General features: G+C 42.1%; 1 protein-coding gene across 6 annotated transcripts in view; it reads left to right on the top strand.

The window, feature by feature from the left end:
• Nucleotides 1–25,181, top strand: part of cttnbp2 (cortactin binding protein 2) — a 106,783-nt gene that overhangs the window by 61,300 nt on the left and 20,302 nt on the right. For all 6 annotated transcript variants that reach the window (XR_011177973.1, XR_011177972.1, XR_011177974.1 and 3 more), the window contains exons 4-10: nt 4,747–5,962; nt 9,322–9,618; nt 13,367–13,466; nt 15,229–15,379; nt 21,386–21,586; nt 22,613–22,730; nt 24,566–24,853. Coding sequence is in view for 3 of the 6 variants with exons in the window: in XM_069144013.1 (XP_069000114.1) it covers nt 4,747–5,962; nt 9,322–9,618; nt 13,367–13,466; nt 15,229–15,379; nt 21,386–21,586; nt 22,613–22,730; nt 24,566–24,853 (2,371 nt within the window). In the remaining 3 variants the exon portion in view is untranslated. The remainder of the gene's footprint in view (nt 1–4,746; nt 5,963–9,321; nt 9,619–13,366; nt 13,467–15,228; nt 15,380–21,385; nt 21,587–22,612; nt 22,731–24,565; nt 24,854–25,181) is intronic.

Genomic DNA, 25,181 nt, shown 5'->3' on the forward strand with positions numbered 1-25,181 from the left:
TGTTAATGTTTCTGATGATTGTGTGTTAATGTTTCTGATGAATGTGTTAATGTTTCTGATGAATGTGTGTTAATGTTTCTGATGAATGTGTTAATGTTTCAGATGATTGTGTTAATGTTTCTGATGAATGTGTGTTAATGTTTCTGATTAATGTGTTAATGTTTCTGATGAATGTGTGTTAATGTTTCTGATTAATGTGTTAATGTTTCTGATGAATGTGTGTTAATGTTTATGATGAATGTGTGTTAATGTTTCTGATGAATGTGTTAATGTTTCTGATGAATGTGTGTTAATGTGTAACTGTGTCCACACCAGTTTTGTATCACACTGTAACACAACAGAATAGGAGCCTTCTGTCTTAGTGCTTTGTCTGAGAAACAACGTGTGATCACAGAGAGAGTTGGAGGTGTCGAACACGAACATTCACCCTGGTTTTGAATGTTGGAGAAAGTATTGCAAACTATTAGTTATTGTGGATTGAAAACTAAAGTTGAGAAACAAAGGTCAGTTTTTAGTTTTGTACTTTGCCAGATGGGAAACATGATTAAGAGTGAAGAGTTGTTATTTTTATGCAACTTTGAGATCCCAGCTCCGATGCTAAGAAACCCTCAGGCATGATCAGAAACTGCTGTATGGCTTGGACCTTGAGTGGTTTTGATTAATTTGACCTTAAAATAAATGTGGAGGCTGCCAACACAGCACAACAGGGTCCATCTTTAGTGCAGACTAAATCACCATGTCACCACTGATGGACAGTTGGACCCAACCATCACCCTCACGCTTCTACTCTGTCAGGCTTGATAAATACTTTCTTTGGACCTTTTAAAAGGACCAGTGACATCACTGCTCAAAGACACAGGGATCGTCTGGTTGCTGGGTAGAGTGAGTTTCACTCGGGTTGTCCGTGCTATCTTTATCCCTTCATCTGCTTCCACTCTTGTCGTCCTCCTGCAAAGAAGCTGTTGAATTATCCATGAGGTCTGAGGCAAGCTGCAGGCAGGCGGTTGTACGTAACACACTCTGAATGGGGTTATGGGCATAATGAAGACACCCCCACTGCCCTCATATCCATGAATGAGTCATGAATTGGGATGTAGGTCCCCCACCCCCACCTGTCCGCGACAGCAACAACTCTCTCAACAGTGATGAAGGAAAATTGTATGAGTTGGCTTTTTTGGAGTGAACATGCTGCCAAAATTTTGAGAAGTGAAATGATGAAGGTCACGAACGCGGAGCAGATATTCATTTTTCTTAAAATAGGCCTGCAGCCTCCTATTTGCTTCCTTCTCTCATTCCCAACTCTGCTCAGTATCCAGTGGATACCTGCTCAGGTATAGGTGCAGACATTTTAGAAATATTCTCCTTGAAACCTTGATTCAGTATTTCATTTAGCAGCGGATGGTTTACACCAGTGTTAGGTATCTCTAGTTTTGTGGGATTATTATTTCACTCTGTGGTGATCAGTACATGCTCTGTAAGGAAGGTTACCCATGTCATTATACTGAATTCATTTATATCCAACAAGGAAAACTATTTCAGAGGAGTTTGGTCAAGTTAGAAATCTGCATGAACACTAAGTACAGTGCATCAAAACGAGAAGAAGACCAGGTGGAGTCCCTCGTAGCATGAAGCACTGTACTACTTAATGTGTCATGAGTAGGAATCACACCTGCTGTAAACACTCAGGGGGTGTTGATGTAGTTGGTGAATGTAGATGGTGTATGTAGTTAGTAGGTGGTGGATGTAGTTGGTGGACATAGTTGGTGGATGTAGCTGGTGGATGGTGGATTTAGTTGGAGGACGGAGTTGGTGGACGTAGCTGGTGGATATACTTGGTGGATGTAGTTGGTTGATGGTGGATGTAGTTGGTGGATGTAGGTAGTGGATGTAGTTGGTGAATGGTGGATGTAGCTGGTGGTTGGTGGATGTAGTTAGATGATATAGTTGGTGGATGTAGTTGGATGATGTAGATGGTGGATGTAGTTAGTGGGAGGTGAGTGTAGATGGTGGATGTAGTTGGAGGATGGTGGGTATAGTTGGTGAACAGTGGACATAGTTAGTGGATTTAGATGGTGAATGCAGATGGTGGATGTAGTTGGATGACGTAGTTGGTGGACCTAGCCGATGGATGTAGCTAGTGGATGTAGCATGTGGATGTAGTTGGTGGATGGTGAATGTAGATGCTGGATGTAGTTGGAGGACATAGTTGGTGGATTTAGTTGGTCTGGAGACAGAAAAGTTTGATGTTTCCGTTACCTGTAATGTTACCTGTATTGTTACCTGTGATGTTACCTGTATTGTTACCTGTGATGTTACCCATAATGTTACCTGTATTGTTACCTGTGATATTACCTGTGATGTTCCCTGTATTGTTACCTGTGATGTTACTCGTAATGTTACCTGTATTGTTACCTGTGATATTACCTGTGATGTTCTCTGTATTGTTACCTGTGATGTTACTCGTAATGTTACCTGTATTGTTACCTGTGATGTTCCCTGTATTGTTACCTGTGATGTTACTCGTAATGTTACCTGCATTGTTACCTGTGATGTTACATGTGATGTTACCCGTAATGTTACCTGTATTGTTACCCGTAATGTTACCTGTATTGTTACCTGTGATATTACCTGTGATGTTCCCTGTATTGTTACCTGTGATGTTACCCGTAATGTTACCTGTATTGTTACCTGTGATATTACCTGTGATGTTCCCTGTATTGTTACCTGTGATGTTACTCGAAATGTTACCTGTATTGTTGACTGTGATGTTACCTGTGATGTTCCCTGCATTGTTACCTGTGATGTTCCCTGTATTGTTAACTGTGATGTTACCTGTGATGTTACCCGTAATGTTACCTGTGATGTTACCTGTGATGTTACCTGTGATGTTACTCGAAATGTTACCTGTATTGTTACCTGTATTGTTACCTGTGATGTTCCCTGCATTGTTACCTGTGATGTTCCCTGTATTGTTAACTGTGATGTTACCTGTGATGTTACCCGTAATGTTACCTGTGATGTTACCTGTGATGTTACCTGTATTGTTACCCGTGATGTTACCTGTGATGTTACCTGTATTGTTAACTGTGATGTTAACTGTGATGTTCCCTGTATTGTTACCTGTGATGTTACCCATAATGTTACCTGTATTGTTACCTGTGATGTTACCTGTGATATTACCTGTATTGTTAACTGTGATGTTTCCTGTATTGTTACCTGTGATGTTACCTGTGATGTTACCTGTATTGTTACCTGTGATGTTCCCTGTATTGTTACCTGTATTGTTACCTGTGATGTTCCCTGTATTGTTACCTGTATTGTTACCTGTGATGCTCCCTGTATTGTTACCTGTATTGTTACCTGTGATGTTCCCTGTATTGTTATCTGTATTGTTACCTGTGATGTTCCCTGTATTGTTACCTGTATTGTTACTTGTGATGTTACCTGTGATGTTCCCTGTATTGTTACCTGTATTGTCCCCTGCTCACCGGTGTGAGACAAGGTTTCTGAATCTGTCAGAAACTTCTTCTGTTGAAGTATTCTGCCCTTCACAAGGTAAACTTTGATTGACCTTTTGCGCTTCCATCAGTGTATAGAGTCCTCAGTGGAGCCATGTATATTATGATCTGATTTAATCCTGCCTGGTTCCAGTCCCCACTGTCCACTGTGTCACCACCTTTACAGCATCCCTACATTTGTTCTTCCAAATTTACGGCAAACAATCCAGACAATTAGCAGGTCGTCGTAGCACCTCCTTTTGAGTAACAACTGGCGCTCTCCTTATCCTCAGCTGCTGGCGATATGCTCTCCCTGATGGTTTGGAGCAAGGGATTGGCAGAGTGGTGAGGATGGGGGGTCTTGTTTGGGACAGGTGATGAGGGCTGTCAGCCCTATTGTTTAAGGCTTGTTAGAGTGATGGAGTCTTGGGTGGAGAGCCCCGGTTAAGCCCTGTTACCCTCTGTGAAGCTCTGAGCTAACAATAGCAGCAACGCTCCAGATTTAGAGGCCAGAGCTTTGACAAGTCATCAAATCCAACTATATGCAGAGACATGGTGTCTGTGAACACGTGAATGAATGAGACCAATTAATAAACTGTCTAATATGCACTGACCCATCCATCTTTTCTGACTGTATAATTCACGTGTTTAGACTAATCTGGTTTGTCTACGCTCTTCATGAGAAAATTGTTCTGGCTCATTTCAGCTTTGTGGCAAACGAATGACTCAGCATTTAAATCTGGATGTTTCCATTAGTGAGTGCACGCAGCAGCATTTTCTATCTGAAGCTCCCTGACAGAGTGAAAGAGAGTTTAGTGTTCATGTGATAGATGTTTTCAGAACGCATGTGATGCTTTCTAGGATTCGACAGTTGAACCGTCTCCGAGGTGGTCACATGTACAGTCCATCTATGTTTGAATGATGACACGTGATGAGTGTTAAAGAGGGAATGAATCCAGCAGATTATCTTCTTCCTCAAGTCGTTGATTCAGAAACTAAAGACATCTGATCAGTGTGTTTTTGTCAGCTGAGGTCATGGCTGCAGCTCACAGCTGTTTTTATGATGATTTATTCTGTTGATCTATTTTTCATTTCAGAAGAGATTTAGAGGGTGAACGTTTGTTATTCCTGCATCTATCCATCGAATCTAAATCCAAACATGGTGTCCTGCTACTTCTGTGTGTGTGTGGCTGAAATAATGCATTGATGTATTGAGCTACCCCCTGATTTTGTCTCCATGTATTTCCAGCTGGAGATGGAGAAGCTGCAGCTGCAGAGTCTGGAGGCGGAGCACCGCAAGCTGACAGCGCAGCTGAAGGATGAGCGTGAGAAGAACAAGCACATCGTCATGATGTTGGTGCGCGAGTGCAAGCAGCTGGCCACCCGGGTGGTGGAGGAGTCCCAGCGCTTTGACGAGCTCCAGGCTCGCCTGGACGAGGAGAGCCACACCTCTGGACGGCTGCAGGAGGAGCTGAGCACCGAGCGCCAGCGCAGCCAACAGATGGAGGCCAAGATGGAGAAGCAGCTGTCAGAGTTGGACACGGAGCGCGAACAGCTGCGTGCCAGGCTGGGCCGCGAGGAGGCTGAGAGCCTGAGTCTGCGGCAGCAGGTGGAGCAGCTCAGGACCGAAAAGGGTGATGAGAAGGATGTTGCTGCTGTTGCTCTACCTGCTGCTGCTGGAGCAGAACCTGCTGCTGCCACCGGCCCACCGCTCACACTCAAAGCTCTGACGTCTGTTTCCGTGGCCACGGAGCCCATCAGCTCTCGAACGGCGTCCTGCCAAACGGACCTGCCCCCCACTGAGGCGGAGACTCCCAAGAAGACCCCCCTCAGCATACCTGTCAAACCGGCCCCCGCCAACTACGTGGGCCTGAGCCTGCCAAAGACGACGGGCCGGGGGATCGTCCACAGCAGCTCAGGAGGACTGGCGCAGACAGAGAACGGCTCAGAGGGCCAAACCCCCCATGGCCTACCCAGCGGGGTCAGTCCCCGTGTCCAGGCGGCCCGCTACAAGTTCCAGGAACAGGACCAAAATGGGACGGCATCCCAGAGTCCTCCAGCCCGGGACCTCTCCCCCACCAACCGTGACAACTTTGCTGCCAAACAGCAAGCCCGTCACACCGTCACACAGGTCCTGTCGCGCTTCACCAGCCCTCCAGCAGGAGGTGCCGGACCGCTCCGTCCAGGCCTGCCCCACTCCGCCTCAGAGGGAGGCCCTTTTCCCGGCCGCCTGAGCCATCCCATTGGCCTCAAATCACCTACGGTGGCCAGGATCGACCGGGGAAACCCCCCCCCCAATACCTCCCAAAAAGCCTGGGCTGTCCCAGACCCCCTCCCCTCCCCATCCACCCATCAAGGTGGGGGGGGACGGCAGCCGCTCCTCTGGGGCTGGGCTCAAACCAGCTACCCCCCAGCTGCCGCCCAAACCTGCCCTGGACCTGGTCCCAGCCCTGACGGCCTCTCAGGTGGGTGCCCACCCCTCCCCTCGCTCCCCGGGGCCCGGCCGGGGTCCTGAGCGGCAGCCAGCAGCAGCATGTGCAGAGTGCCCCCCCTTCATCAGCCCTGCTACCACTGTCAGTAGCCCCTCCTCCATAAACCCCCCCTCCACCTCCTCCTCCGTTAGTGCTCCATCCTCCCGTAGCCCCCGTGGCCCCCTGGCAGCAGCATCAGGTAAAGGGGCTCCATGCTCCTCCTTCCTCCAACCCTCCCACTGCCTCTTTCCTTCCACTGTCTTTCCAAGGTGTTAGTCTAGCTTAGCCTAGCGTAGCATCGTGTTCTGGTCATATGGTACTGGTCCACCACAGGAGGATGTAGGTCAGTTCAGAGTGTATCGCCCCGCAGATCCGATGTGGCTCACTGCCTTTCTGTTTACTGACCTCCTTCTCTGCCCTTCATACGTGCTTCTGGGCACCTTTGGTCTCCCATGTGGTCAGATTAGCCGTGTCACTATCAACAGCAGACAACATGTTGCTCCCATGTTCCTGACAGCTACTCAGACTAGACCTTAATAAACAGAGTTTCAGGGTGAACTGAGGCAGACCAGAGTGTATTCTGATTGGTTTGTTGGCCCTCCTCGCAGTAACCCCTCTCCTCTCTGAAGCTGATGCCAGAGGCTGCTCTCTCCTTCCCTCCCCCTCTTCCATCCTCCAATGGCATGCCACGACCATTCCTCCACTTCCTGCTCTCCTTCCTGTTTAACTCATCCCACTGACGGCACTCTGCACGTCTGATATAAATGTTACCATTTATATTCACCTCTAATGTGCTTGTAGTGCTGTGGTTGGTAGCACTGTGCAGTATGATTCAACACAACTCCAATTTATTACAACTTGGGTATTGTTTTAGTAGGCGGGGCCATTGGTTCTCTATTTAAAACCTGTCTGATGAACTGCTCGCATGTATTGCCTCCTAATGTGTCATGTGTTCCTCGCTTTCATATCTGAAAGACAAAAACAACACCTAAGTTGTCAAAACTGGAATTGTCCTTAAATATACCTGTGACATGTTACGACACGTTTGAAAGTTCTTTGCATGCAGATCTATATTGTTTCATATCTTCTCTGTCCATTCATAGAATCCAGTTATAACCCAGTTATACCCCATTGTAGCCCGGTTATAATACAGTTATACCCAGTTATAGCCCGGTTATGATACAGTTATAGCCCGGTTATAATACAGTTATACCCCCGTTATAGCCCGATTATAATACAGTTATAGCCCGGTAATAATACAGTTATAGCCCGGTTATAATACAGTTATAGCCCAGTTATAGCCCAGTTATAGCCCGGTTATAATACAGTTATAGCCCGGTTATGATACAGTTATAGCCCCCGTTATAACCCCGTTATAATCCAATAATAATCCTGTCCTTCAGATTCAGTGCTGCACTTTTTCTCTTTATTCTTTTTCTTGTTTGTGAGAAAAATGTCCAAACTGTAATTCCTCACTCTGTTTTTCTCGTTCTCATTTTTAACCGCCCAGTTTATAATCCGCCACATTAAACCTGGTTCAAAGTATTTCAAACATTTAGATAGTGGTTGTAGCAGAGTTAATAGGTTCAGTAAGTAGAAATCTTTCTGTTCTTTACTTCATCTGTTTGTTGGTCTCAATAATTTAAAATAGTTCTACATAATTCCAACAGTATCCTATGGTTAATGTGTGTATTTGTACTGTGTATGTGGATACTGTGGGGGACTGACTGTACTCAAAGATGACAGCTGTCCATCACGGCTCCGGTATTAATCTGATATGATGACAGGCTCTTTTGTCAGGCTGCAGCATGTTTTACAAGATGATTAAATTACAAACATGTTAGCGGTTTCTGTCGTCTGGGTAACCTCTGCAAAGGGCTTTGAATTGAAGTTGTGTTTTCCACCACTCCTTTCATCGTATTTAAAAAGTCTAAAACGTGAAGATTATTAACACAAATCGCTTGTGTTGTGCAGCAAAGGTTTGTTTAATCAGAAATGTATCTACAATTTAAGGGAAATGTGTGTAAAATACTGTTAATAGTCAGCAGCCTCCACATAATGGGTTTGAATTGTTAGTTGAATATAAGCAGCAGCTGTCATGAATGATAAAACAATGTGAAACTGGAACACAATATGTTAAAGGTTATTTTACCAAATTTCTACATCCGAATGAAAATCAAGAGTTTAAAGAAGTTGAATGACAAAGTAACGAGTTGTATTTTAAGTAAACATATATGATGTCATAAACTGGAGAGATAAAACCACAGGTTTAATCAAAAGTGAAATGGAGCCTTTAAACTGCAGGTTTACCACCTGTTCACCTGTTTCTCCCCTCACATCCTCCCTTATCCTACTCAAGTGTTTGTCACATTAACAAACAGCAGGAGAGGTTTTAGTTACAGCTTCATGGTAGAGAAATATAAGTTCTTTATGTTCTTGCTGCTCTGGTGACGAACAGAGACACACACTCTCCTTGATGTTCACAATCATACACACATAAGAAGCTGCAGTGTCAGTTTTACAAAATATTTTATATATTTGCACTATGCATCATCTTGCATCTCTATAGCTATTCAGTGTTGACACTGTGGGTGATCACAGCTGATCTACCAGCACCCTCACTTCCTTTGACTTGTGGGACGGTTCTGTAGGCTGCCTTAGGCCACGGTGGGCCTCTGGTGTGATCGGTACTGATGCTGAGCATGAAACTCAAACAGCATACTGCTGCGATAGTATGTTGTGGTGAATATCAGCTCTGCTTCTCACCTTATTGTTGAACGAGTAAAGCTGCAAAGTTCTCCGTCAACATGAGCTACCTTTTTATACCTGCAGCATCATTAAGTGAACATACTGGATGAATCTAGGAGGTATGTGAAAGGACGAATTATCACAAAACAACTGTAAAATAGCCAAAGCCTCAAAATCAGTGCAGTGAACTCCACCGTAATCATCGCAGCGCCAGTTAAGTGGTTCCACTCAAATCCAAGATCAGAAATGGAAATGAATTTAAATCATTTCTCTTTTGCCTTCTTTTATTCACATTTCTTCTGAATTCCGGCTGACTCTTCTGTTAAAACAAGACTTTAAACTGAGGATGATGGTTTGGACGATGATTGACTGCTGTTACTCACCACCACTGGTTAATATGATGTCATCGCTGCTGTTCTGACAGAAGAGTCTGTACTACTGAATGTGTGAAACTCAGATGTGCCCTCCTTCCTTTGCATCTTCTTCCACCTTGCTCTCCGACGCTCAGCACTTCTAGCTGCTTCCTCTCCCTCCTCCTCCTCCTCTTCCTCCTTCTCCTCCTCCCAGTTTAACCTGTGCTGCTCCTGCTCCTCCTCCCCCTGCAGGCTGGTGTCCCTCCGTAGTCTCCTCTCTCAGCGGCGGTGGGCCCGCTGCCCTGGACGGCGGGCTCCCCCTGCTCCTCCAAGCTGCTTCCCAGGGAAATGTCACTTTATTGTCAATGCTGCTTAACCAACCAGACCCGACCACCACCACCACCACCACGTCCACCAACAACACCACCATCACCACCATCTCCTCTACCACCGCCGTGGAGAACCAGCCCAATCATCCTGACCAAGATCACCACTTCAACCCCAATCAGACCTCTGCCTTGTTTGCTGCTGCTCAGAACGGACACACAGGTGAGACTTCATCAACAGCTGTCAGTCTTTCTTGTTTCACACATTGATTGGAGTGTTTTCAGAGTTTATTTATTTCAGTATATTTAGAGACAACAACCGTGAGATCAACAGGAATTAAATCAATTTAAGAAAAGGTTTATAAACTACAAACCTAGTTCAATGAACACCCGGAGGCTTGTATTGATCTGTATTGATTGATATGTATTGATTGATCCCCATTGATTGATGCATATTAATTGGTAAGCAGATGGTGAACATACAATACAAACAAAAGTCTTCATACAGGTTCACTGAGAATGGCTGACTGGCACGAAGAAATGACATCTAAGATTCACATTGTCAAATTATTATGAAATTGATCTATAAAAATACAGTTTGAAGTCTGTACATAAACATGTATAGTTACATTGTGTGTTTTTCAATTGTATTTTTGCTACTTATTAATGTGAAATAGAAAAGGCAAACAGATCCAATTAGTATTCAGTGAACTGTAGGTTGCTGTTGTTTGCGTTTTCCATCTTTTATATATTAATATCTGTTGGTGCATGTTAGTTTTTTTACATTACCTTTTCTACATTATTGATTGTTCAGTTACTATGATGTCACAAACTTGAAGTGTTTCTTCTTAGCTGCTGTGACATTAAGTTACATTTGGCACTGGAAAGACTCTAGACATTGACTTACCTGCATTAAATACACCTGCTGTAAATACAACTGCTGTAAATACAGCTGCTGTAAATACACCTGCTGTAAATACACCTGCAGTAAATACACCTGCAGTAAATACACCTTCTGTAAATACACCTTCTGTAAATACACCTGCAGTAAATACACCTTCTGTAAATACACCTGCTGTAAATACACCTGCAGTAAATACACCTGCTGTAAATACACCTTCTGTAAATACACCTTCTGTAAATACACTTGCTGTAAATACACCTGCAGTAAATACACCTGCTGTAAATACACCTGCTGTAAATACACCTACAGTAAATACACCTCCAGTAAATACACCTGCAGTAAATACACCTGCTGTAAATACACACTGCTGTAAAGACACCTGCTGTAAATACACCTGCAGTAAATACACCTGCTGTAAATACACCTGCTGTAAATACACCTACAGTAAATACACCTCCAGTAAATACACCTGCAGTAAATACACACTGCTGTAAATACACCTGCTGTAAATACACCTACAGTAAATACACCTGCAGTAAATACACCTGCTGTAAATGCACCTGCTGTAAATACACCTACAGTAAATACACCTCCAGTAAATACACCTGCAGTAAATACACACTGCTGTAAATACACCTGCTGTAAATACACCTGCAGTAAATACACCTGCTGTAAATACACCTGCTGTAAATACACCTACAGTAAATACACCTCCAGTAAATACACCTGCAGTAAATAGACCTGCTGTAAATACACCTGCAGTAAATACACCTGCTGTAAATACACACTGCTGTAAAGACACCTGCTGTAAATACACCTGCATTAAATACACCTACAGTAAATACACCTCCAGTAAATACACCTGCAGTAAATACACCTGCAGTAAATACACACTGCTGTAAATACACACTGCTGTAAAGACACCTGCTGTAAATACACCTGCATTAAATACACCTACAGTAAATACACCTCCAGTAAATAGACCTGCTGTAAATACACCTGCAGTAAATACACCTGCAGTAAATACACACTGCTGTAAATACACCTGCTGTAAATACACCTACAGTAAATACACCTGCTGTAAATACACCTGCTGTAAATACACCTACAGTAAATACACCTCCAGTAAATACACCTGCAGTAAATAGACCTGCTGTAAATACACACTGCTGTAAAGACACCTGCTGTAAATACACCTGCAGTAAATACACCTGCTGTAAATACACCTGCTGTAAATACACCTACAGTAAATACACCTCCAGTAAATACACCTGCAGTAAATACACACTGCTGTAAATACACCTGCTGTAAATACACCTACAGTAAATACACCTGCAGTAAATACACCTGCTGTAAATGCACCTGCTGTAAATACACCTACAGTAAATACACCTCCAGTAAATACACCTGCAGTAAATACACACTGCTGTAAATACACCTGCTGTAAATACACCTGCAGTAAATACACCTGCTGTAAATACACCTGCTGTAAATACACCTACAGTAAATACACCTCCAGTAAATACACCTGCAGTAAATAGACCTGCTGTAAATACACCTGCAGTAAATACACCTGCTGTAAATACACACTGCTGTAAAGACACCTGCTGTAAATACACCTGCATTAAATACACCTACAGTAAATACACCTCCAGTAAATAGACCTGCTGTAAATACACCTGCAGTAAATACACCTGCAGTAAATACACACTGCTGTAAATACACCTGCTGTAAATACACCTACAGTAAATACACCTGCTGTAAATACACCTGCTGTAAATACACCTACAGTAAATACACCTCCAGTAAATACACCTGCAGTAAATACACACTGCTGTAAATACACCTGCTGTAAATACACCTACAGTAAATACACCTGCTGTAAATACACCTGCTGTAAATACACCTGCTGTAAATACACCTACAGTAAATACACCTCCAGTAAATACACCTGCAGTAAATACACACTGCTGTAAATACACCTGCTGTAAATACACCTGCAGTAAATACACCTGCTGTAAATACACCTGCTGTAAATACACCTACAGTAAATACACCTCCAGTAAATACACCTGCAGTAAATAGACCTGCTGTAAATACACACTGCTGTAAATACACCTTCTGTAAATACACCTACAGTAAATACACCTCCAGTAAATAGACCTGCTGTAAATACACCTGTAAATACACCTGCAGTAAATACACCTGCAGTAAATACACACTGCTGTAAATACACCTGCTGTAAATACACCTACAGTAAATACACCTCCAGTAAATACACCTGCAGTAAATAGACCTGCTGTAAATACACCTGCAGTAAATACACCTGCTGTAAATACACACTGCTGTAAAGACACCTGCTGTAAATACACCTGCATTAAATACACCTACAGTAAATACACCTCCAGTAAATAGACCTGCTGTAAATACACCTGCAGTAAATACACCTGCAGTAAATACACACTGCTGTAAATACACCTGCTGTAAATACACAAACTACAAATACACCTGCAGTAAATACACCTGCAGTAAATACACCTGCTGTAAATACACCTGCAGTAAATACACCTGCTGTAAATACACAAACTACAAATACACCTGCAGTAAATACACCTGCTGTAAATACACCTGCTGTAAATACACCTGCACCTTTACATTGTTGAGTTGTTCGAAGTATATGCCACCAACCCTCTCTGAAAGATAACGTAATGTATTTATACCGGACTCCTTACTGAGACGGGGTGTCTTGCTGTGCTGTGAAACTATTTTTGTACAGATGCACTCGAGTGGAGAAAGTGAAGTCCTGCCCTACTTCTGCTCCAGTAATGTCTAAGTGATTCACAAAAAAGCTCTCATAAAGTGACTCACTTTTTACCAACTTTACCCTCCCTACAACACTACCTACAGTATCCATGGTAACATGGTAAAGTGGTTTGCTCTGCTATGTACAGTGTTTGCACTGTTTCAGTAGATTTTGTTTTGTTACTATTTCCTTTTAACGTCACTGATGTTTCTCAGCGTTTAGTATAAGCTTACTTCATCACCATCCTTTCTTTCTGTCTGTCAGACTGTGTGAAGCTGCTGCTGTCTTCTGGATTGCCTGCTGATGTTTCCAAAGAAAATGGATTCAGTCCTTTACACTTTGCTGCCGCTCATGGCCACAGCAGGTGAGTTCTTCTGAGTTCTGCCACAATTCTCTGTTTTTCTTGTGTTGATCATTCAAAATGTCACATTTATCAAAACAGTGGAAAAAGCCCAGGCTAAGTTTCCAGGCTGACGCCTTCAATTGTTTTGTTGGACTATCAGTCCAGAACTGTGTGGGGTGTAACTATTAATGGCATTATGTAATTAGATTACAAAAAATAGAATTGTAATATTTTACAGTTACTCAGAAAAATATTTAAATAAATACAGTTACTGTTGAAAATGCTGGAGTGCAAAGGGGACACATCCAAATATATTTTTATAAAAAAAAAAAATTAAATATCACATTCATTCAACTGCTGTGCGGAAATGTCTTCTGTTTAAATCTGGGCAGGGTCCATTTTAACCCTTGTTTTTGATTGGTTCTCTCGTCTGCCAATCAGATCAATGCACATAGTTCTCAGTAACCAGGCCAAGATTGTGCCCATGTCACTGGAGAAGTTTGATCATTTTAAAGTAACTGTCCTTACCAGTCATGCTGATACCTGGTTAACTGTTAAATATTACTCATTCACTCGCTACTGGTAGATCGGTGACCTGATGTGACCTTGCTCGCTCTATCACTCAGCGTGTGAGTAAATCTTAGTGTCCTGTCAGTTGATGACTCACTTCATGCACTTAGCTTCAAGACAAGCACAGCTGGAAGCTCCCATGTGTGAAATGTGACAGCTGGCCCGATGCCGGTAGCACGTTGGGTTTCAGTAACCATGGCGATGCCACTCTCAGCTGGTGGCTTTTTGCTATATAGTAGACTGTCAGGTTGAGACTTGCTCTGCATCCCATCTGAAGCCATAATGTGATTTCCACTGTTCGAATAAACCGGTCAGAAGTTCAGCTGCAGTTCATGTTGGCAGCTTTATTTCAGGAGTTTCTCCTCCTTAAACATGACCACATCACTCATCCATAATTATTAAGGATGAGGGAAACATCCGCTCCTCCACTACATACGCTGCCACTTCTGATCACTTGGATTGATCTTTACATATTGCCAAGATGAATCCTGAGCTCACGGCCTCCATCAGCCTGAGTGGAGTGAGCATTGGTCAAAACCACGATGTCCAAGATCAGCTGGGGAACGTGCAGTGTTGTAATATCTGATCACCATGTTATTTATAGAGTGGGATATCCAGAAGGCATGCAGACACACACACACACACACACACACACACACACACACACACACACACACACACTGAGAGCTTCTGTTGTGGTGCTAACGTTTTCTTCAGCGTTAGCAGACCGGCTCAGTTTTCGGCTTCTTCACTCTTGGTGGAGGTTTGAATGTCTCTGCTGAACAGGTGATGAAGTATTAGAGGAAAAAAACTGAAACTGAAAACAAACAAAATATCTCAAATATTTACTAGAAACAATGTCAAATAGTATAATTCATGTTATAACAGACATGCGTGTCCACGACAGTGAAGCGTGTAACAGTCACGCCTTGACATCGCCATGTGTAGCTATCTCACGTTTTGCTGTGGTGGACAGGAGTGTGTATTTCACGCTTTGGTGCCATTTAAAGGACTTTAAAGGAGACCTGTGTGATACTCCTTATTTTAGTCCTAATTTATGCTTCTTAGTTTAGTATGCAAATATGTTACGGAGAAGGATTATTGTACCTCCTCTTCTTAAAATACTAAACTCACAAACATTGTTATCCTTATCAGTATACTGCAGACTCTCTGTTGCTGTATGTGTGTTTCTAACGTGGCGCTCCTCCTGCAGCTGTGTGGAGGTGCTGCTGGCTGCAGGAGCTGCTGTGGACTCGGTGGCAGCTGGGGGGCAGACCTCCCTCTTCATGGCATGTGAAGCCGGCCAGCTGGATTGTGGGCGGGTCCTACTGAGCGCTGGAGCCGATCGCTCGCTCACCACCGCGGTAAGACTTTCTACACTGGCTAACCCTAACCCTAACCCTAACCCTCTACTGCTGGCTTTGGTGCACTGCTTTAAATCTGTGATACGGGTATTTAATGGAATTGGTATTTAATTGAATTGGTATTTAATTGAATTGGTATTTATTTGAATTGGTATTTAATTGAATTGGTATTTAATTGAATTGGCCTGCTCCAGTACAGAAACATGTACCACACAGAGCTCTGTTGGCTGGTAGCGGAAACATCTCCAGACAGTTTTATTGTTGTTCACTGTCTCACTGGATGAGTCGGGTGTTCCCGTAAGTTAAGTGAGAGCTGTCTTCTAAAATATCCAGTAACCCTATTTAAATTTATATTTTTTAAATTTTGGGGTAAAATACAGAACACATTTTCCTTGTTTTCCTTTTTTAATTAATTTAAAGAAACCACAAACTTCATTTCTAGAGTTTAAAATGAATTTTGATCAATAAAATACCTAACAAACAGAAAGCAAAAACAACCGTTTCTCACATGTTGTCACTAGTTGCTCAAACTTCACATCAAGGATTTAAGTATTCTCGAGGGTTTGGTCGTCTGACTGGTGCGAGCCCGCTGATGGATGGGCTTCCTGGGTCTCCATGGTAACTGTAGGGCCCGTTATTTGCCCTGCCAGCATGTGATGAGTCCCTATATTTAGCTACCTGCTTTGTTCCACATTTAGCCTGGCTTCCCTGCTGCCAGAGTCTCTATAGATCTCACCTCTTCAGCACAGAGCTATTTTTAGCCTGCAGAAATGTTGGGTCACAGTAATGATTTAACATGGAGGTCTAAAATGGGCGAATGCAGTCACTTTGTATGTTCTATTGTCTTTATCCAGGAAATAAAAAGTTTGTCAACAGTAGAAAGACTGTTTTAAAACAAATACAATCAAATATAGAAACCTGCTGATAAAATGTATGGTTTTCTAAAAAAAATAAAAAAAATCTTAAGAAGATTTTACTTTTTAGTGTCCATCAGCACGACCAGTTTCAGTGCCGCTTCTACACTAAAAAATACTTTTTTCACTCGGAGCTGCATTGATCAGTTTCCTCTGTGAAAATCTGTATAAACTGAAAACCATTATGTAGTGAGTTTATAAATACATATAATATATAGATAAACAGCTGAATCAGCTGATTATCTTCTTGGATGACTATTAATCAGCTGTGATTGTTTCTGCAACAGTAAACTGAATCTGGTATGTTGGCTGTCTGTCATGTTTGACTTTTATAGTCATTTTGTACGTTTTAATTACATTTTATTGACCGAATAATTCATTGTTTGTTTGAGTAAAGACGACTTGATGCTGAAAATTTTCCTTATTACTTCCTAACAGGACCCAAAGTTCAGCTCTCCTATTCTCTGACTTCTAATCAAAGTTATTTTGTCTTTTTTCACTGAGGGAGAATGAAAAGTAAAATCACATTTAGAACAAACATGAGAAATAAGAAATTTTATACCTGTGACCCCTTCATTACAACTCAGTACTGTAAAACTTTAAACGTGACGCCTTCATCACAACTCAGTACTGTAAAACTTTAAACATGTGACACCTTCATTGCAACTCAGTACTATAAAACTTTAAACGTGACGCCTTCGTCATAACTCAGTCCTGTAAAACTTTAAACGTGACGCCTTCGTTACAAATCAGTACTGTAAAACTTTAAACGTGACGCCTTCATCACAACTCAGTACTGTAAAACTTTAAACGTGACACCTTCATCACAACTCAGTACTGTAAAACTTTAAACATGTGAGGCCTTCATTACAACTCAGTACTGTAAAACTTTAAACATGTGACGCCTTCATTACAACTCAGTACTGTAAAACTTTAAACGCGACGCCTTCATCACAACTCAGTACTGTAAAACTTTAAACATGTGACACCATTACAACTCAGTACTATGAAACTTTAAACATGTGACGCCTTCATTACAACTCAGTACTGTAAAACTTTAAACGTGACGCCTTCATTACAACTCAGTCCTATAAAACTTTAAACATGTGGTGCCTTCATCACAAATCAGTACTGTAAAACTTTAAACGTGACGCCTTCATTACAACTCAGTACTGTAAAACTTTAAACGTGCGACGCCTTCATCACAACTCAGTACTGTAAAACTTTAAACATGTGACGCCTTCATCACAACTCAGTACTGTAAAACTTTAAACATGTGACGCCTTCATTACAACTCAGTACTGTAAAACTTTAAACATGTGACGCCTTCATTACAACTCAGTACTATAAAACTTTAAACATGTGACGCCTTCATCACAACTCAGTCCTGTAAAACTTTAAGCATGTGACGCCTTCATCACAACTCAGTCCTGTAAAACTTTAAACATGTGACGCCTTCATTACAACTCAGTACTGTAAAACTTTAAACGCGACGCCTTCATCACAACTCAGTACTGTAAAACTTTAAACATGTGACACCATTACAACTCAGTACTATGAAACTTTAAACATGTGACGCCTTCATTACAACTCAGTACTGTAAAACTTTAAACGTGACGCCTTCATTACAACTCAGTCCTATAAAACTTTAAACATGTGGTGCCTTCATCACAAATCAGTACTGTAAAACTTTAAACGTGACGCCTTCATTACAACTCAGTACTGTAAAACTTTAAACGTGCGACGCCTTCATCACAACTCAGTACTGTAAAACTTTAAACATGTGACGCCTTCATTACAACTCAGTACTGTAAAACTTTAAACATGTGACGCCTTCATTACAACTCAGTACTATAAAACTTTAAACATGTGACGCCTTCATCACAACTCAGTCCTGTAAAACTTTAAGCATGTGACGCCTTCATCACAACTCAGTCCTGTAAAACTTTAAACATGTGACGCCTTCATTACAACTCAGTACTGTAAAACTTTAAACATGTGATGCCTTCATTACAACTCAGTACTATAAAACTTTAAACATGTGACGCCTTCATCACAACTCAGTCCTGTAAAACTTTAAGCATGTGACGCCTTCATCACAACTCAGTCCTGTAAAACTTTAAACGTGACGCCTTCGTTACAAATCAGTACTGTAAAACTTTAAATGTGACGCCTTCATTACAACTCAGTACTATAAAACTTTAAACATGTGACGCCTTCATTACAACTCAGTACTGTAAAACTTTAAACATGTTACGCCTTCATTACAACTCAGTACTGTAAAACTTTAAACATGTGACGCCTTCATTACAACTCAGTCCTATAAAACTTTAAATGTGACGCCTTCGTTACAAATCAGTACTGTAAAACTTTAAACGTGACGCCTTCATCACAACTCAGTACTGTAAAACTTTAAACGTGACACCTTCATTACAACTCAGTACTGTAAAACTTTAAACATGTGATGTCTTCATCACAACTCAGTACTATAAAACTTTAAACATGTGACGCCTTCATCACAACTCAGTCCTGTAAAACTTTAAGCATGTGACGCCTTCATCACAACTCAGTCCTGTAAAACTTTAAACGTGACGCCTTCGTTACAAATCAGTACTGTAAAACGTTAAATGTGACGCCTTCGTCACAACTCAGTACTGTAAAACTTTAAACGTGACGCCTTCGTTACAAATCAGTACTGTAAAACTTTAAACGTGACGCCTTCATCACAACTCAGTACTGTAAAACTTTAAACGTGACACCTTCATCACAACTCAGTACTGTAAAACTTTAAACATGTGAGGCCTTCATTACAACTCAGTACTGTAAAACTTTAAACATGTGACGCCTTCATTACAACTCAGTACTGTAAAACTTTAAACGCGACGCCTTCATCACAACTCAGTACTGTAAAACTTTAAACATGTGACACCATTACAACTCAGTACTATGAAACTTTAAACATGTGACGCCTTCATTACAACTCAGTACTGTAAAACTTTAAACGTGACGCCTTCATTACAACTCAGTCCTATAAAACTTTAAACATGTGGTGCCTTCATCACAAATCAGTACTGTAAAACTTTAAACGTGACGCCTTCATTACAACTCAGTACTGTAAAACTTTAAACGTGCGACGCCTTCATCACAACTCAGTACTGTAAAACTTTAAACATGTGACGCCTTCATCACAACTCAGTACTGTAAAACTTTAAACATGTGACGCCTTCATTACAACTCAGTACTGTAAAACTTTAAACATGTGACGCCTTCATTACAACTCAGTACTATAAAACTTTAAACATGTGACGCCTTCATCACAACTCAGTCCTGTAAAACTTTAAGCATGTGACGCCTTCATCACAACTCAGTCCTGTAAAACTTTAAACATGTGACGCCTTCATTACAACTCAGTACTGTAAAACTTTAAACATGTGATGCCTTCATTACAACTCAGTACTATAAAACTTTAAACATGTGACGCCTTCATCACAACTCAGTCCTGTAAAACTTTAAGCATGTGACGCCTTCATCACAACTCAGTCCTGTAAAACTTTAAACGTGACGCCTTCGTTACAAATCAGTACTGTAAAACTTTAAATGTGACGCCTTCATTACAACTCAGTACTATAAAACTTTAAACATGTGACGCCTTCATTACAACTCAGTACTGTAAAACTTTAAACATGTGATGCCTTCATCACAACTCAGTACTGTAAAACTTTAAACATGTGATGCCTTCATCACAACTCAGTACTGTAAAACTTTAAACATGTTACGCCTTCATTACAACTCAGTACTGTAAAACTTTAAACATGTGACGCCTTCATTACAACTCAGTCCTATAAAACTTTAAATGTGACGCCTTCGTTACAAATCAGTACTGTAAAACTTTAAACGTGACGCCTTCATCACAACTCAGTACTGTAAAACTTTAAACGTGACACCTTCATTACAACTCAGTACTGTAAAACTTTAAACATGTGATGTCTTCATCACAACTCAGTACTATAAAACTTTAAACATGTGACGCCTTCATCACAACTCAGTCCTGTAAAACTTTAAGCATGTGACGCCTTCATCACAACTCAGTCCTGTAAAACTTTAAACGTGACGCCTTCGTTACAAATCAGTACTGTAAAACGTTAAATGTGACGCCTTCGTCACAACTCAGTACTGTAAAACTTTAAACATGTGACACCTTCATTACAACTCAGTACTATAAAACTTTAAACATGTGACGCCTTCATTACAACTCAGTACTGTAAAACTTTAAACATGTGATGCCTTCATCACAACTCAGTACTGTAAAACTTTAAACATGTGACGCCTTCATAACAACTCAGTACTGTAAAACTTTAAACATGTGACGCCTTCATTACAACTCAGTCCTGTAAAACTTTAAATGTGACGCCTTCGTTACAAATCAGTACTGTAAAACTTTAAACGTGACGCCTTCATCACAACTCAGTACTGTAAAACTTTAAACGTGACGCCTTCATTACAACTCAGTACTGTAAAACTTTAAACATGTGATGTCTTCATCACAAATCAGTACTGTAAAACTTTAAACATGTGACGCCTTCATCACAACTCAGTACTGTAAAACTTTAAACATGTGATGCCTTCATCACAACTCAGTACTGTAAAACTTTAAACATGTGACGCCTTCATTACAACTCAGTACTGTAAAACTTTAAACATGTGACGCCTTCATTACAACTCAGTACTGTAAAACTTTAAACATGTGACGCCTTCATTACAACTCAGTACTATAAAACTTTAAACATGTGACGCCTTCATCACAACTCAGTCCTGTAAAACTTTAAACGTGACGCCTTCGTTACAAATCAGTACTGTAAAACTTTAAACGTGACGCCTTCATCACAACTCAGTACTGTAAAACTTTAAACGTGCGACGCCTTCATCACAACTCAGTACTGTAAAACTTTAAACATGTGACGCCTTCATTACAACTCAGTACTGTAAAACTTTAAATGTGCGACGCCTTTATCACAACTCAGTACTGTAAAATGTGAGTGACGGATCATCTGAAGCTGAACTAACAGTGTGACTCATCTTTACCTGTCTGCAGGACGGCTGCACGGCCCTGCACGCTGCCGTGCGCTCAGGCCACGTGGACACCCTGCGTCTCCTCCTCTGCCACCCAACTGTGGGTGACCACACTGTGACCCTTGACCCCCCTTCCACCCTGACACTTCCTGTCGCCCTGCTGAACCAGGCCAACAGCGACGGCTGGACGCCGGCACACACGGCTGCTGCCCTGGGCCTGAAGGTGAAATAAAAAAATCAAACATGACGAGAACGATTCAGCTGCTTACAGCGCTGTAACCATGGAGACATGTTGACTCAGCGGCTTCGCAGAGTTTTTCAGCCTCTGTTTTTGGTCTCACAGTATCAATGTAGGATTCAGTCTGTGAGTGGCAGACTGGACTTACACAGAAACTCAACTTTAAATGAACCCTAATGTCAGCAGCTCAGTGCTGCAGGCTGTTTAAATGGTAATAACAGACATATCACCTTTATACATCAGCTGACCAGGTGTGTAGTGTGATTAGCTGAAGAACCAGAGAGCACCTGTGGCACACATGGTGAACTTTCATTTTTGATGTTAGTCACAATGCGTTCCTGCTGATGTTTCAGAATAAAAGGTTTCTGTTTACTGAAACACTAGAAGGCTTTTAATTTGAAATACTTTGTATTCACGGTGTAATGCAGCAACTTCAACAGGACAAATGTGAGCAGATCAAAAGAATTGAAAACATTTTATTTCCTCACTTGGAGAACAAAAGGGGCGGAGCATCATCCAGGTGGACTCTGGCCAATGACCAGTCTCTAACTTGAACTGCTTCTTTCACAATTGGTCTGCTGTTATTCTGTACTCAATAATATGATGTTGAAATATTTCATTTATTCTCTTTATTTATGTACACTGCAGTACTTCCTGCTTTCACTCGGCTCATACGGTCCTCTATATTTTCTGCTAATGTCCAGTCTGTCAGTCTCCACTGTGGCCAGCTAATGGGAGCCTGACCTCGCTGGAACCGTCCAGTCAGCATAAACCAATGAAGCAGCCAGCAGACAAGACTGAGTGTCTGACTGGAATATAAATGAAGAGCTCACTGATTCACACTGTCATAAGACACACAACATGAATATAGTTACATCTTATTTTACAGTTGCATCTCATTACACACAGTTACATCTTATTGTTACATCTTCTACAGTCTTGTTCAGTGTCTTATTGTCATGTGTTTTGTGATCTTTGTGTGTGTGTGTGTGTGTGTGTGTGTGTGTGTAGGAGTGTCTGGAGGTGCTGTGTAGCTACAGTGAGCAGGACATCGAGAGGAGGGATCAGTGTAATCGTACTATTCATGATGTGGCAACTGACGATTGCAAAGATCTCCTTGAAAACCTCGGTGAGTGTTCGCCTGTAAGAGTAAGTGTGTTTGGACCAGTCCTGTGTGTGTGTGTGTGTGTGTTTGGATCAGTCCTACAGTACCAGTCAAAAGTTTGGACACCTTCTCATTCAATGTTTTTTCTTTATTTTTATTTTTTTTTCTAGCATTTCTTGCCTTCTTAATGTGTTTGAGAGCATCAGTTGTGTTGTGCAGAGGCAGGGTTGGTGCACAGTTCTATACAGTGAATAGATATATTCCACTACACTTTAATCCATATTATGGCAAGAACCACTCAACTGAGAAAAGAGAAACGACAGTCCATCATTACTTTAAGACAGGAAGGTCAGTCAATCCGGAACATTTAGAGAACTTTGAATGTATCCTCAAGTGCAGTCGCGAAAACCATCAAACGCTCTGATGAAACTGTCTCTCATGAGGACCGCTTAGGACAGGAAAACCAAGAGTTACCTCTACTGCCGAGGATACATTCATTAGAGTTACCAGCCTCAGAAACCGCAAATTAACAGCACCTCAGATTAGAGTCCACAGAAATGCTTCACAGAGTTCAAGTAGCAGACACATCTCAACATCAACTGTTCAGAGGAGACTGGGTGAATCAGGCCTTCATGGTCCAATTGCTGCAAAGAAGCCGCTACTGAGGAAGAACAAGAAGAAGAGACTTGATTGGGCCAAGAAACACAAGGACTGGACATCAAACCAGTGGAACTCTGTACTTTGGTCTGATGAGTCCAGATCTGAGATTTTTGGTTCCCCCTTGCCGTGTCTTTGTAAGATGCAGAAAAGGTGAGCGGATGGTTTCTACATGTGGTTCCCACCATGAAGCACGGAGGAGGAGGTGTGATGGTGTGAGGTGGGGGGGGGATTGCTGGTGACACTGTTGGTTATTTATTCAAAATTCAAGGCATACTTAACCAGCATGGCTCCCACAGCATTCTGCAGCGACATGCCATCCCATCTGGTTTGAGCTTAGTGGGACCAGCATTTGTATTTCAACAGGACAACAACCCCAAACACACCTCCAGGCTATGGAAGGGCTGTTTGACCAAGAAGGAGAGTGATGAGTGCTGCGTCAGATGACCTGGCCTCCACCATCACCGACCTAAACCCAATGAGACGGTCTGGGATGAGTTGGACCGCAGAGTGAAGGCAAAGCAGCCAACGAGAGCTCAGCACCTCTGGGAACTCCTTCAAGACTGTTGGAAAACCATTCCAGGTGAACACCTCATGGAGCTGATTGAAAGAATCCTAAGAGTGTGCAAAGCTGTCATCAAAGCAAAAGGTGGCTACTTTGAAGAATCTAAAATATAAAACATTGTGGTTTGTTGAGCTTTTTTTTGTTTACCACATTATTCCATATGTGTTCCTTCATAGTTTAGATGTCTTCAATATTAATCTGCAATGTAGAAAAAAATTTAAATAAAGAAAAAACATTGAATGAGAAGGTGTGTCCAAACTTTTGACTGGTACTGTATGTGAGTGTGTGTGTTTGGATCAGTCCTGTGTGTGTGTGTGTGTGTGTGTGTGTGTGTGTGTGTGTGTTTGTGTTTGGATCAGTCCTGTGTGTGTGTGTTTGGGTCATAATCTAATGAATACTTGATATTAAACAAATGATCACGCAGGTTTCAGATGATGACAAACATTCAGCTGAAGGTAGAAGGAGAAGTGATCCTATCTGTGATGTCTGCAGTGATGTCTCACTACGTAGCAGATCTACACACACTTCTGATGAAGCTGTTATTTACTTTACTGCAGTTCTTCATGCTGCTACTGACCACCTCCTTCTATCTCCTCCTCCCTACCATCACCCCTCTCCTCTCCTTTCCCTCCTCCAGACTCCTACCGGGTCCTGGTAGGTCTCCAGTGTTCTAGTGGAGGAGCAGGGTCCATGTGTCCCGTGGAGGCCCTGGAGGAGGAGGTGTCGGGGGTCTCCAGCAGCCAGTTGGTTCTGGGCAGAGTGTCGGTCCACCGGTCCACGTGTTGGGTCCAGCTGAGTGCTGCCGTCAGCCGCGCCTTCACCTCCCACCTCCAGATCCTCTGTGGAGACTCTCCGATGGGCAGAGAGGAGGCACAGCGCCCCCCGCTGGGCCTCGGCCCCACCAGCATCTCCTCTATCTTTATCGGTGAGGACATTCACTCCTTAATACTCCTGAACCCTCTTTCTATTCCTCTCTTCTTCCTTCACTCCTCTTTTTATCCTTTGTCCTCCTTCTTTTCTTCCTTCTTGTCTTCTTCTCCCTCCTTTCCTCCTCTCATTGCCTTCCTTCTTCCTTCTTGTCCTCCTTCTTGTCCTTCTCATCCTTCTTGTCCTCCTTGTCTTCCTCCTTGTCTTCCTTCTTGTCCTTCTTGTCCTCCTTCTTTTCCTCTTTATTGTCCTCCTTCTTGTCCTCCTTCTTGTCTTCCTTCTTGTCCTCCTTCTTTTCCTCCTTCTTGTCCTCCTTCTTTTCCTCC

This window comes from Embiotoca jacksoni, unplaced genomic scaffold, assembly GCF_022577435.1.
Source record: "Embiotoca jacksoni isolate LCO1_2020_lvr unplaced genomic scaffold, fEmbJac1.0.p SCAF_119, whole genome shotgun sequence".
NCBI lineage: Eukaryota > Metazoa > Chordata > Actinopteri > Embiotocidae > Embiotoca > Embiotoca jacksoni.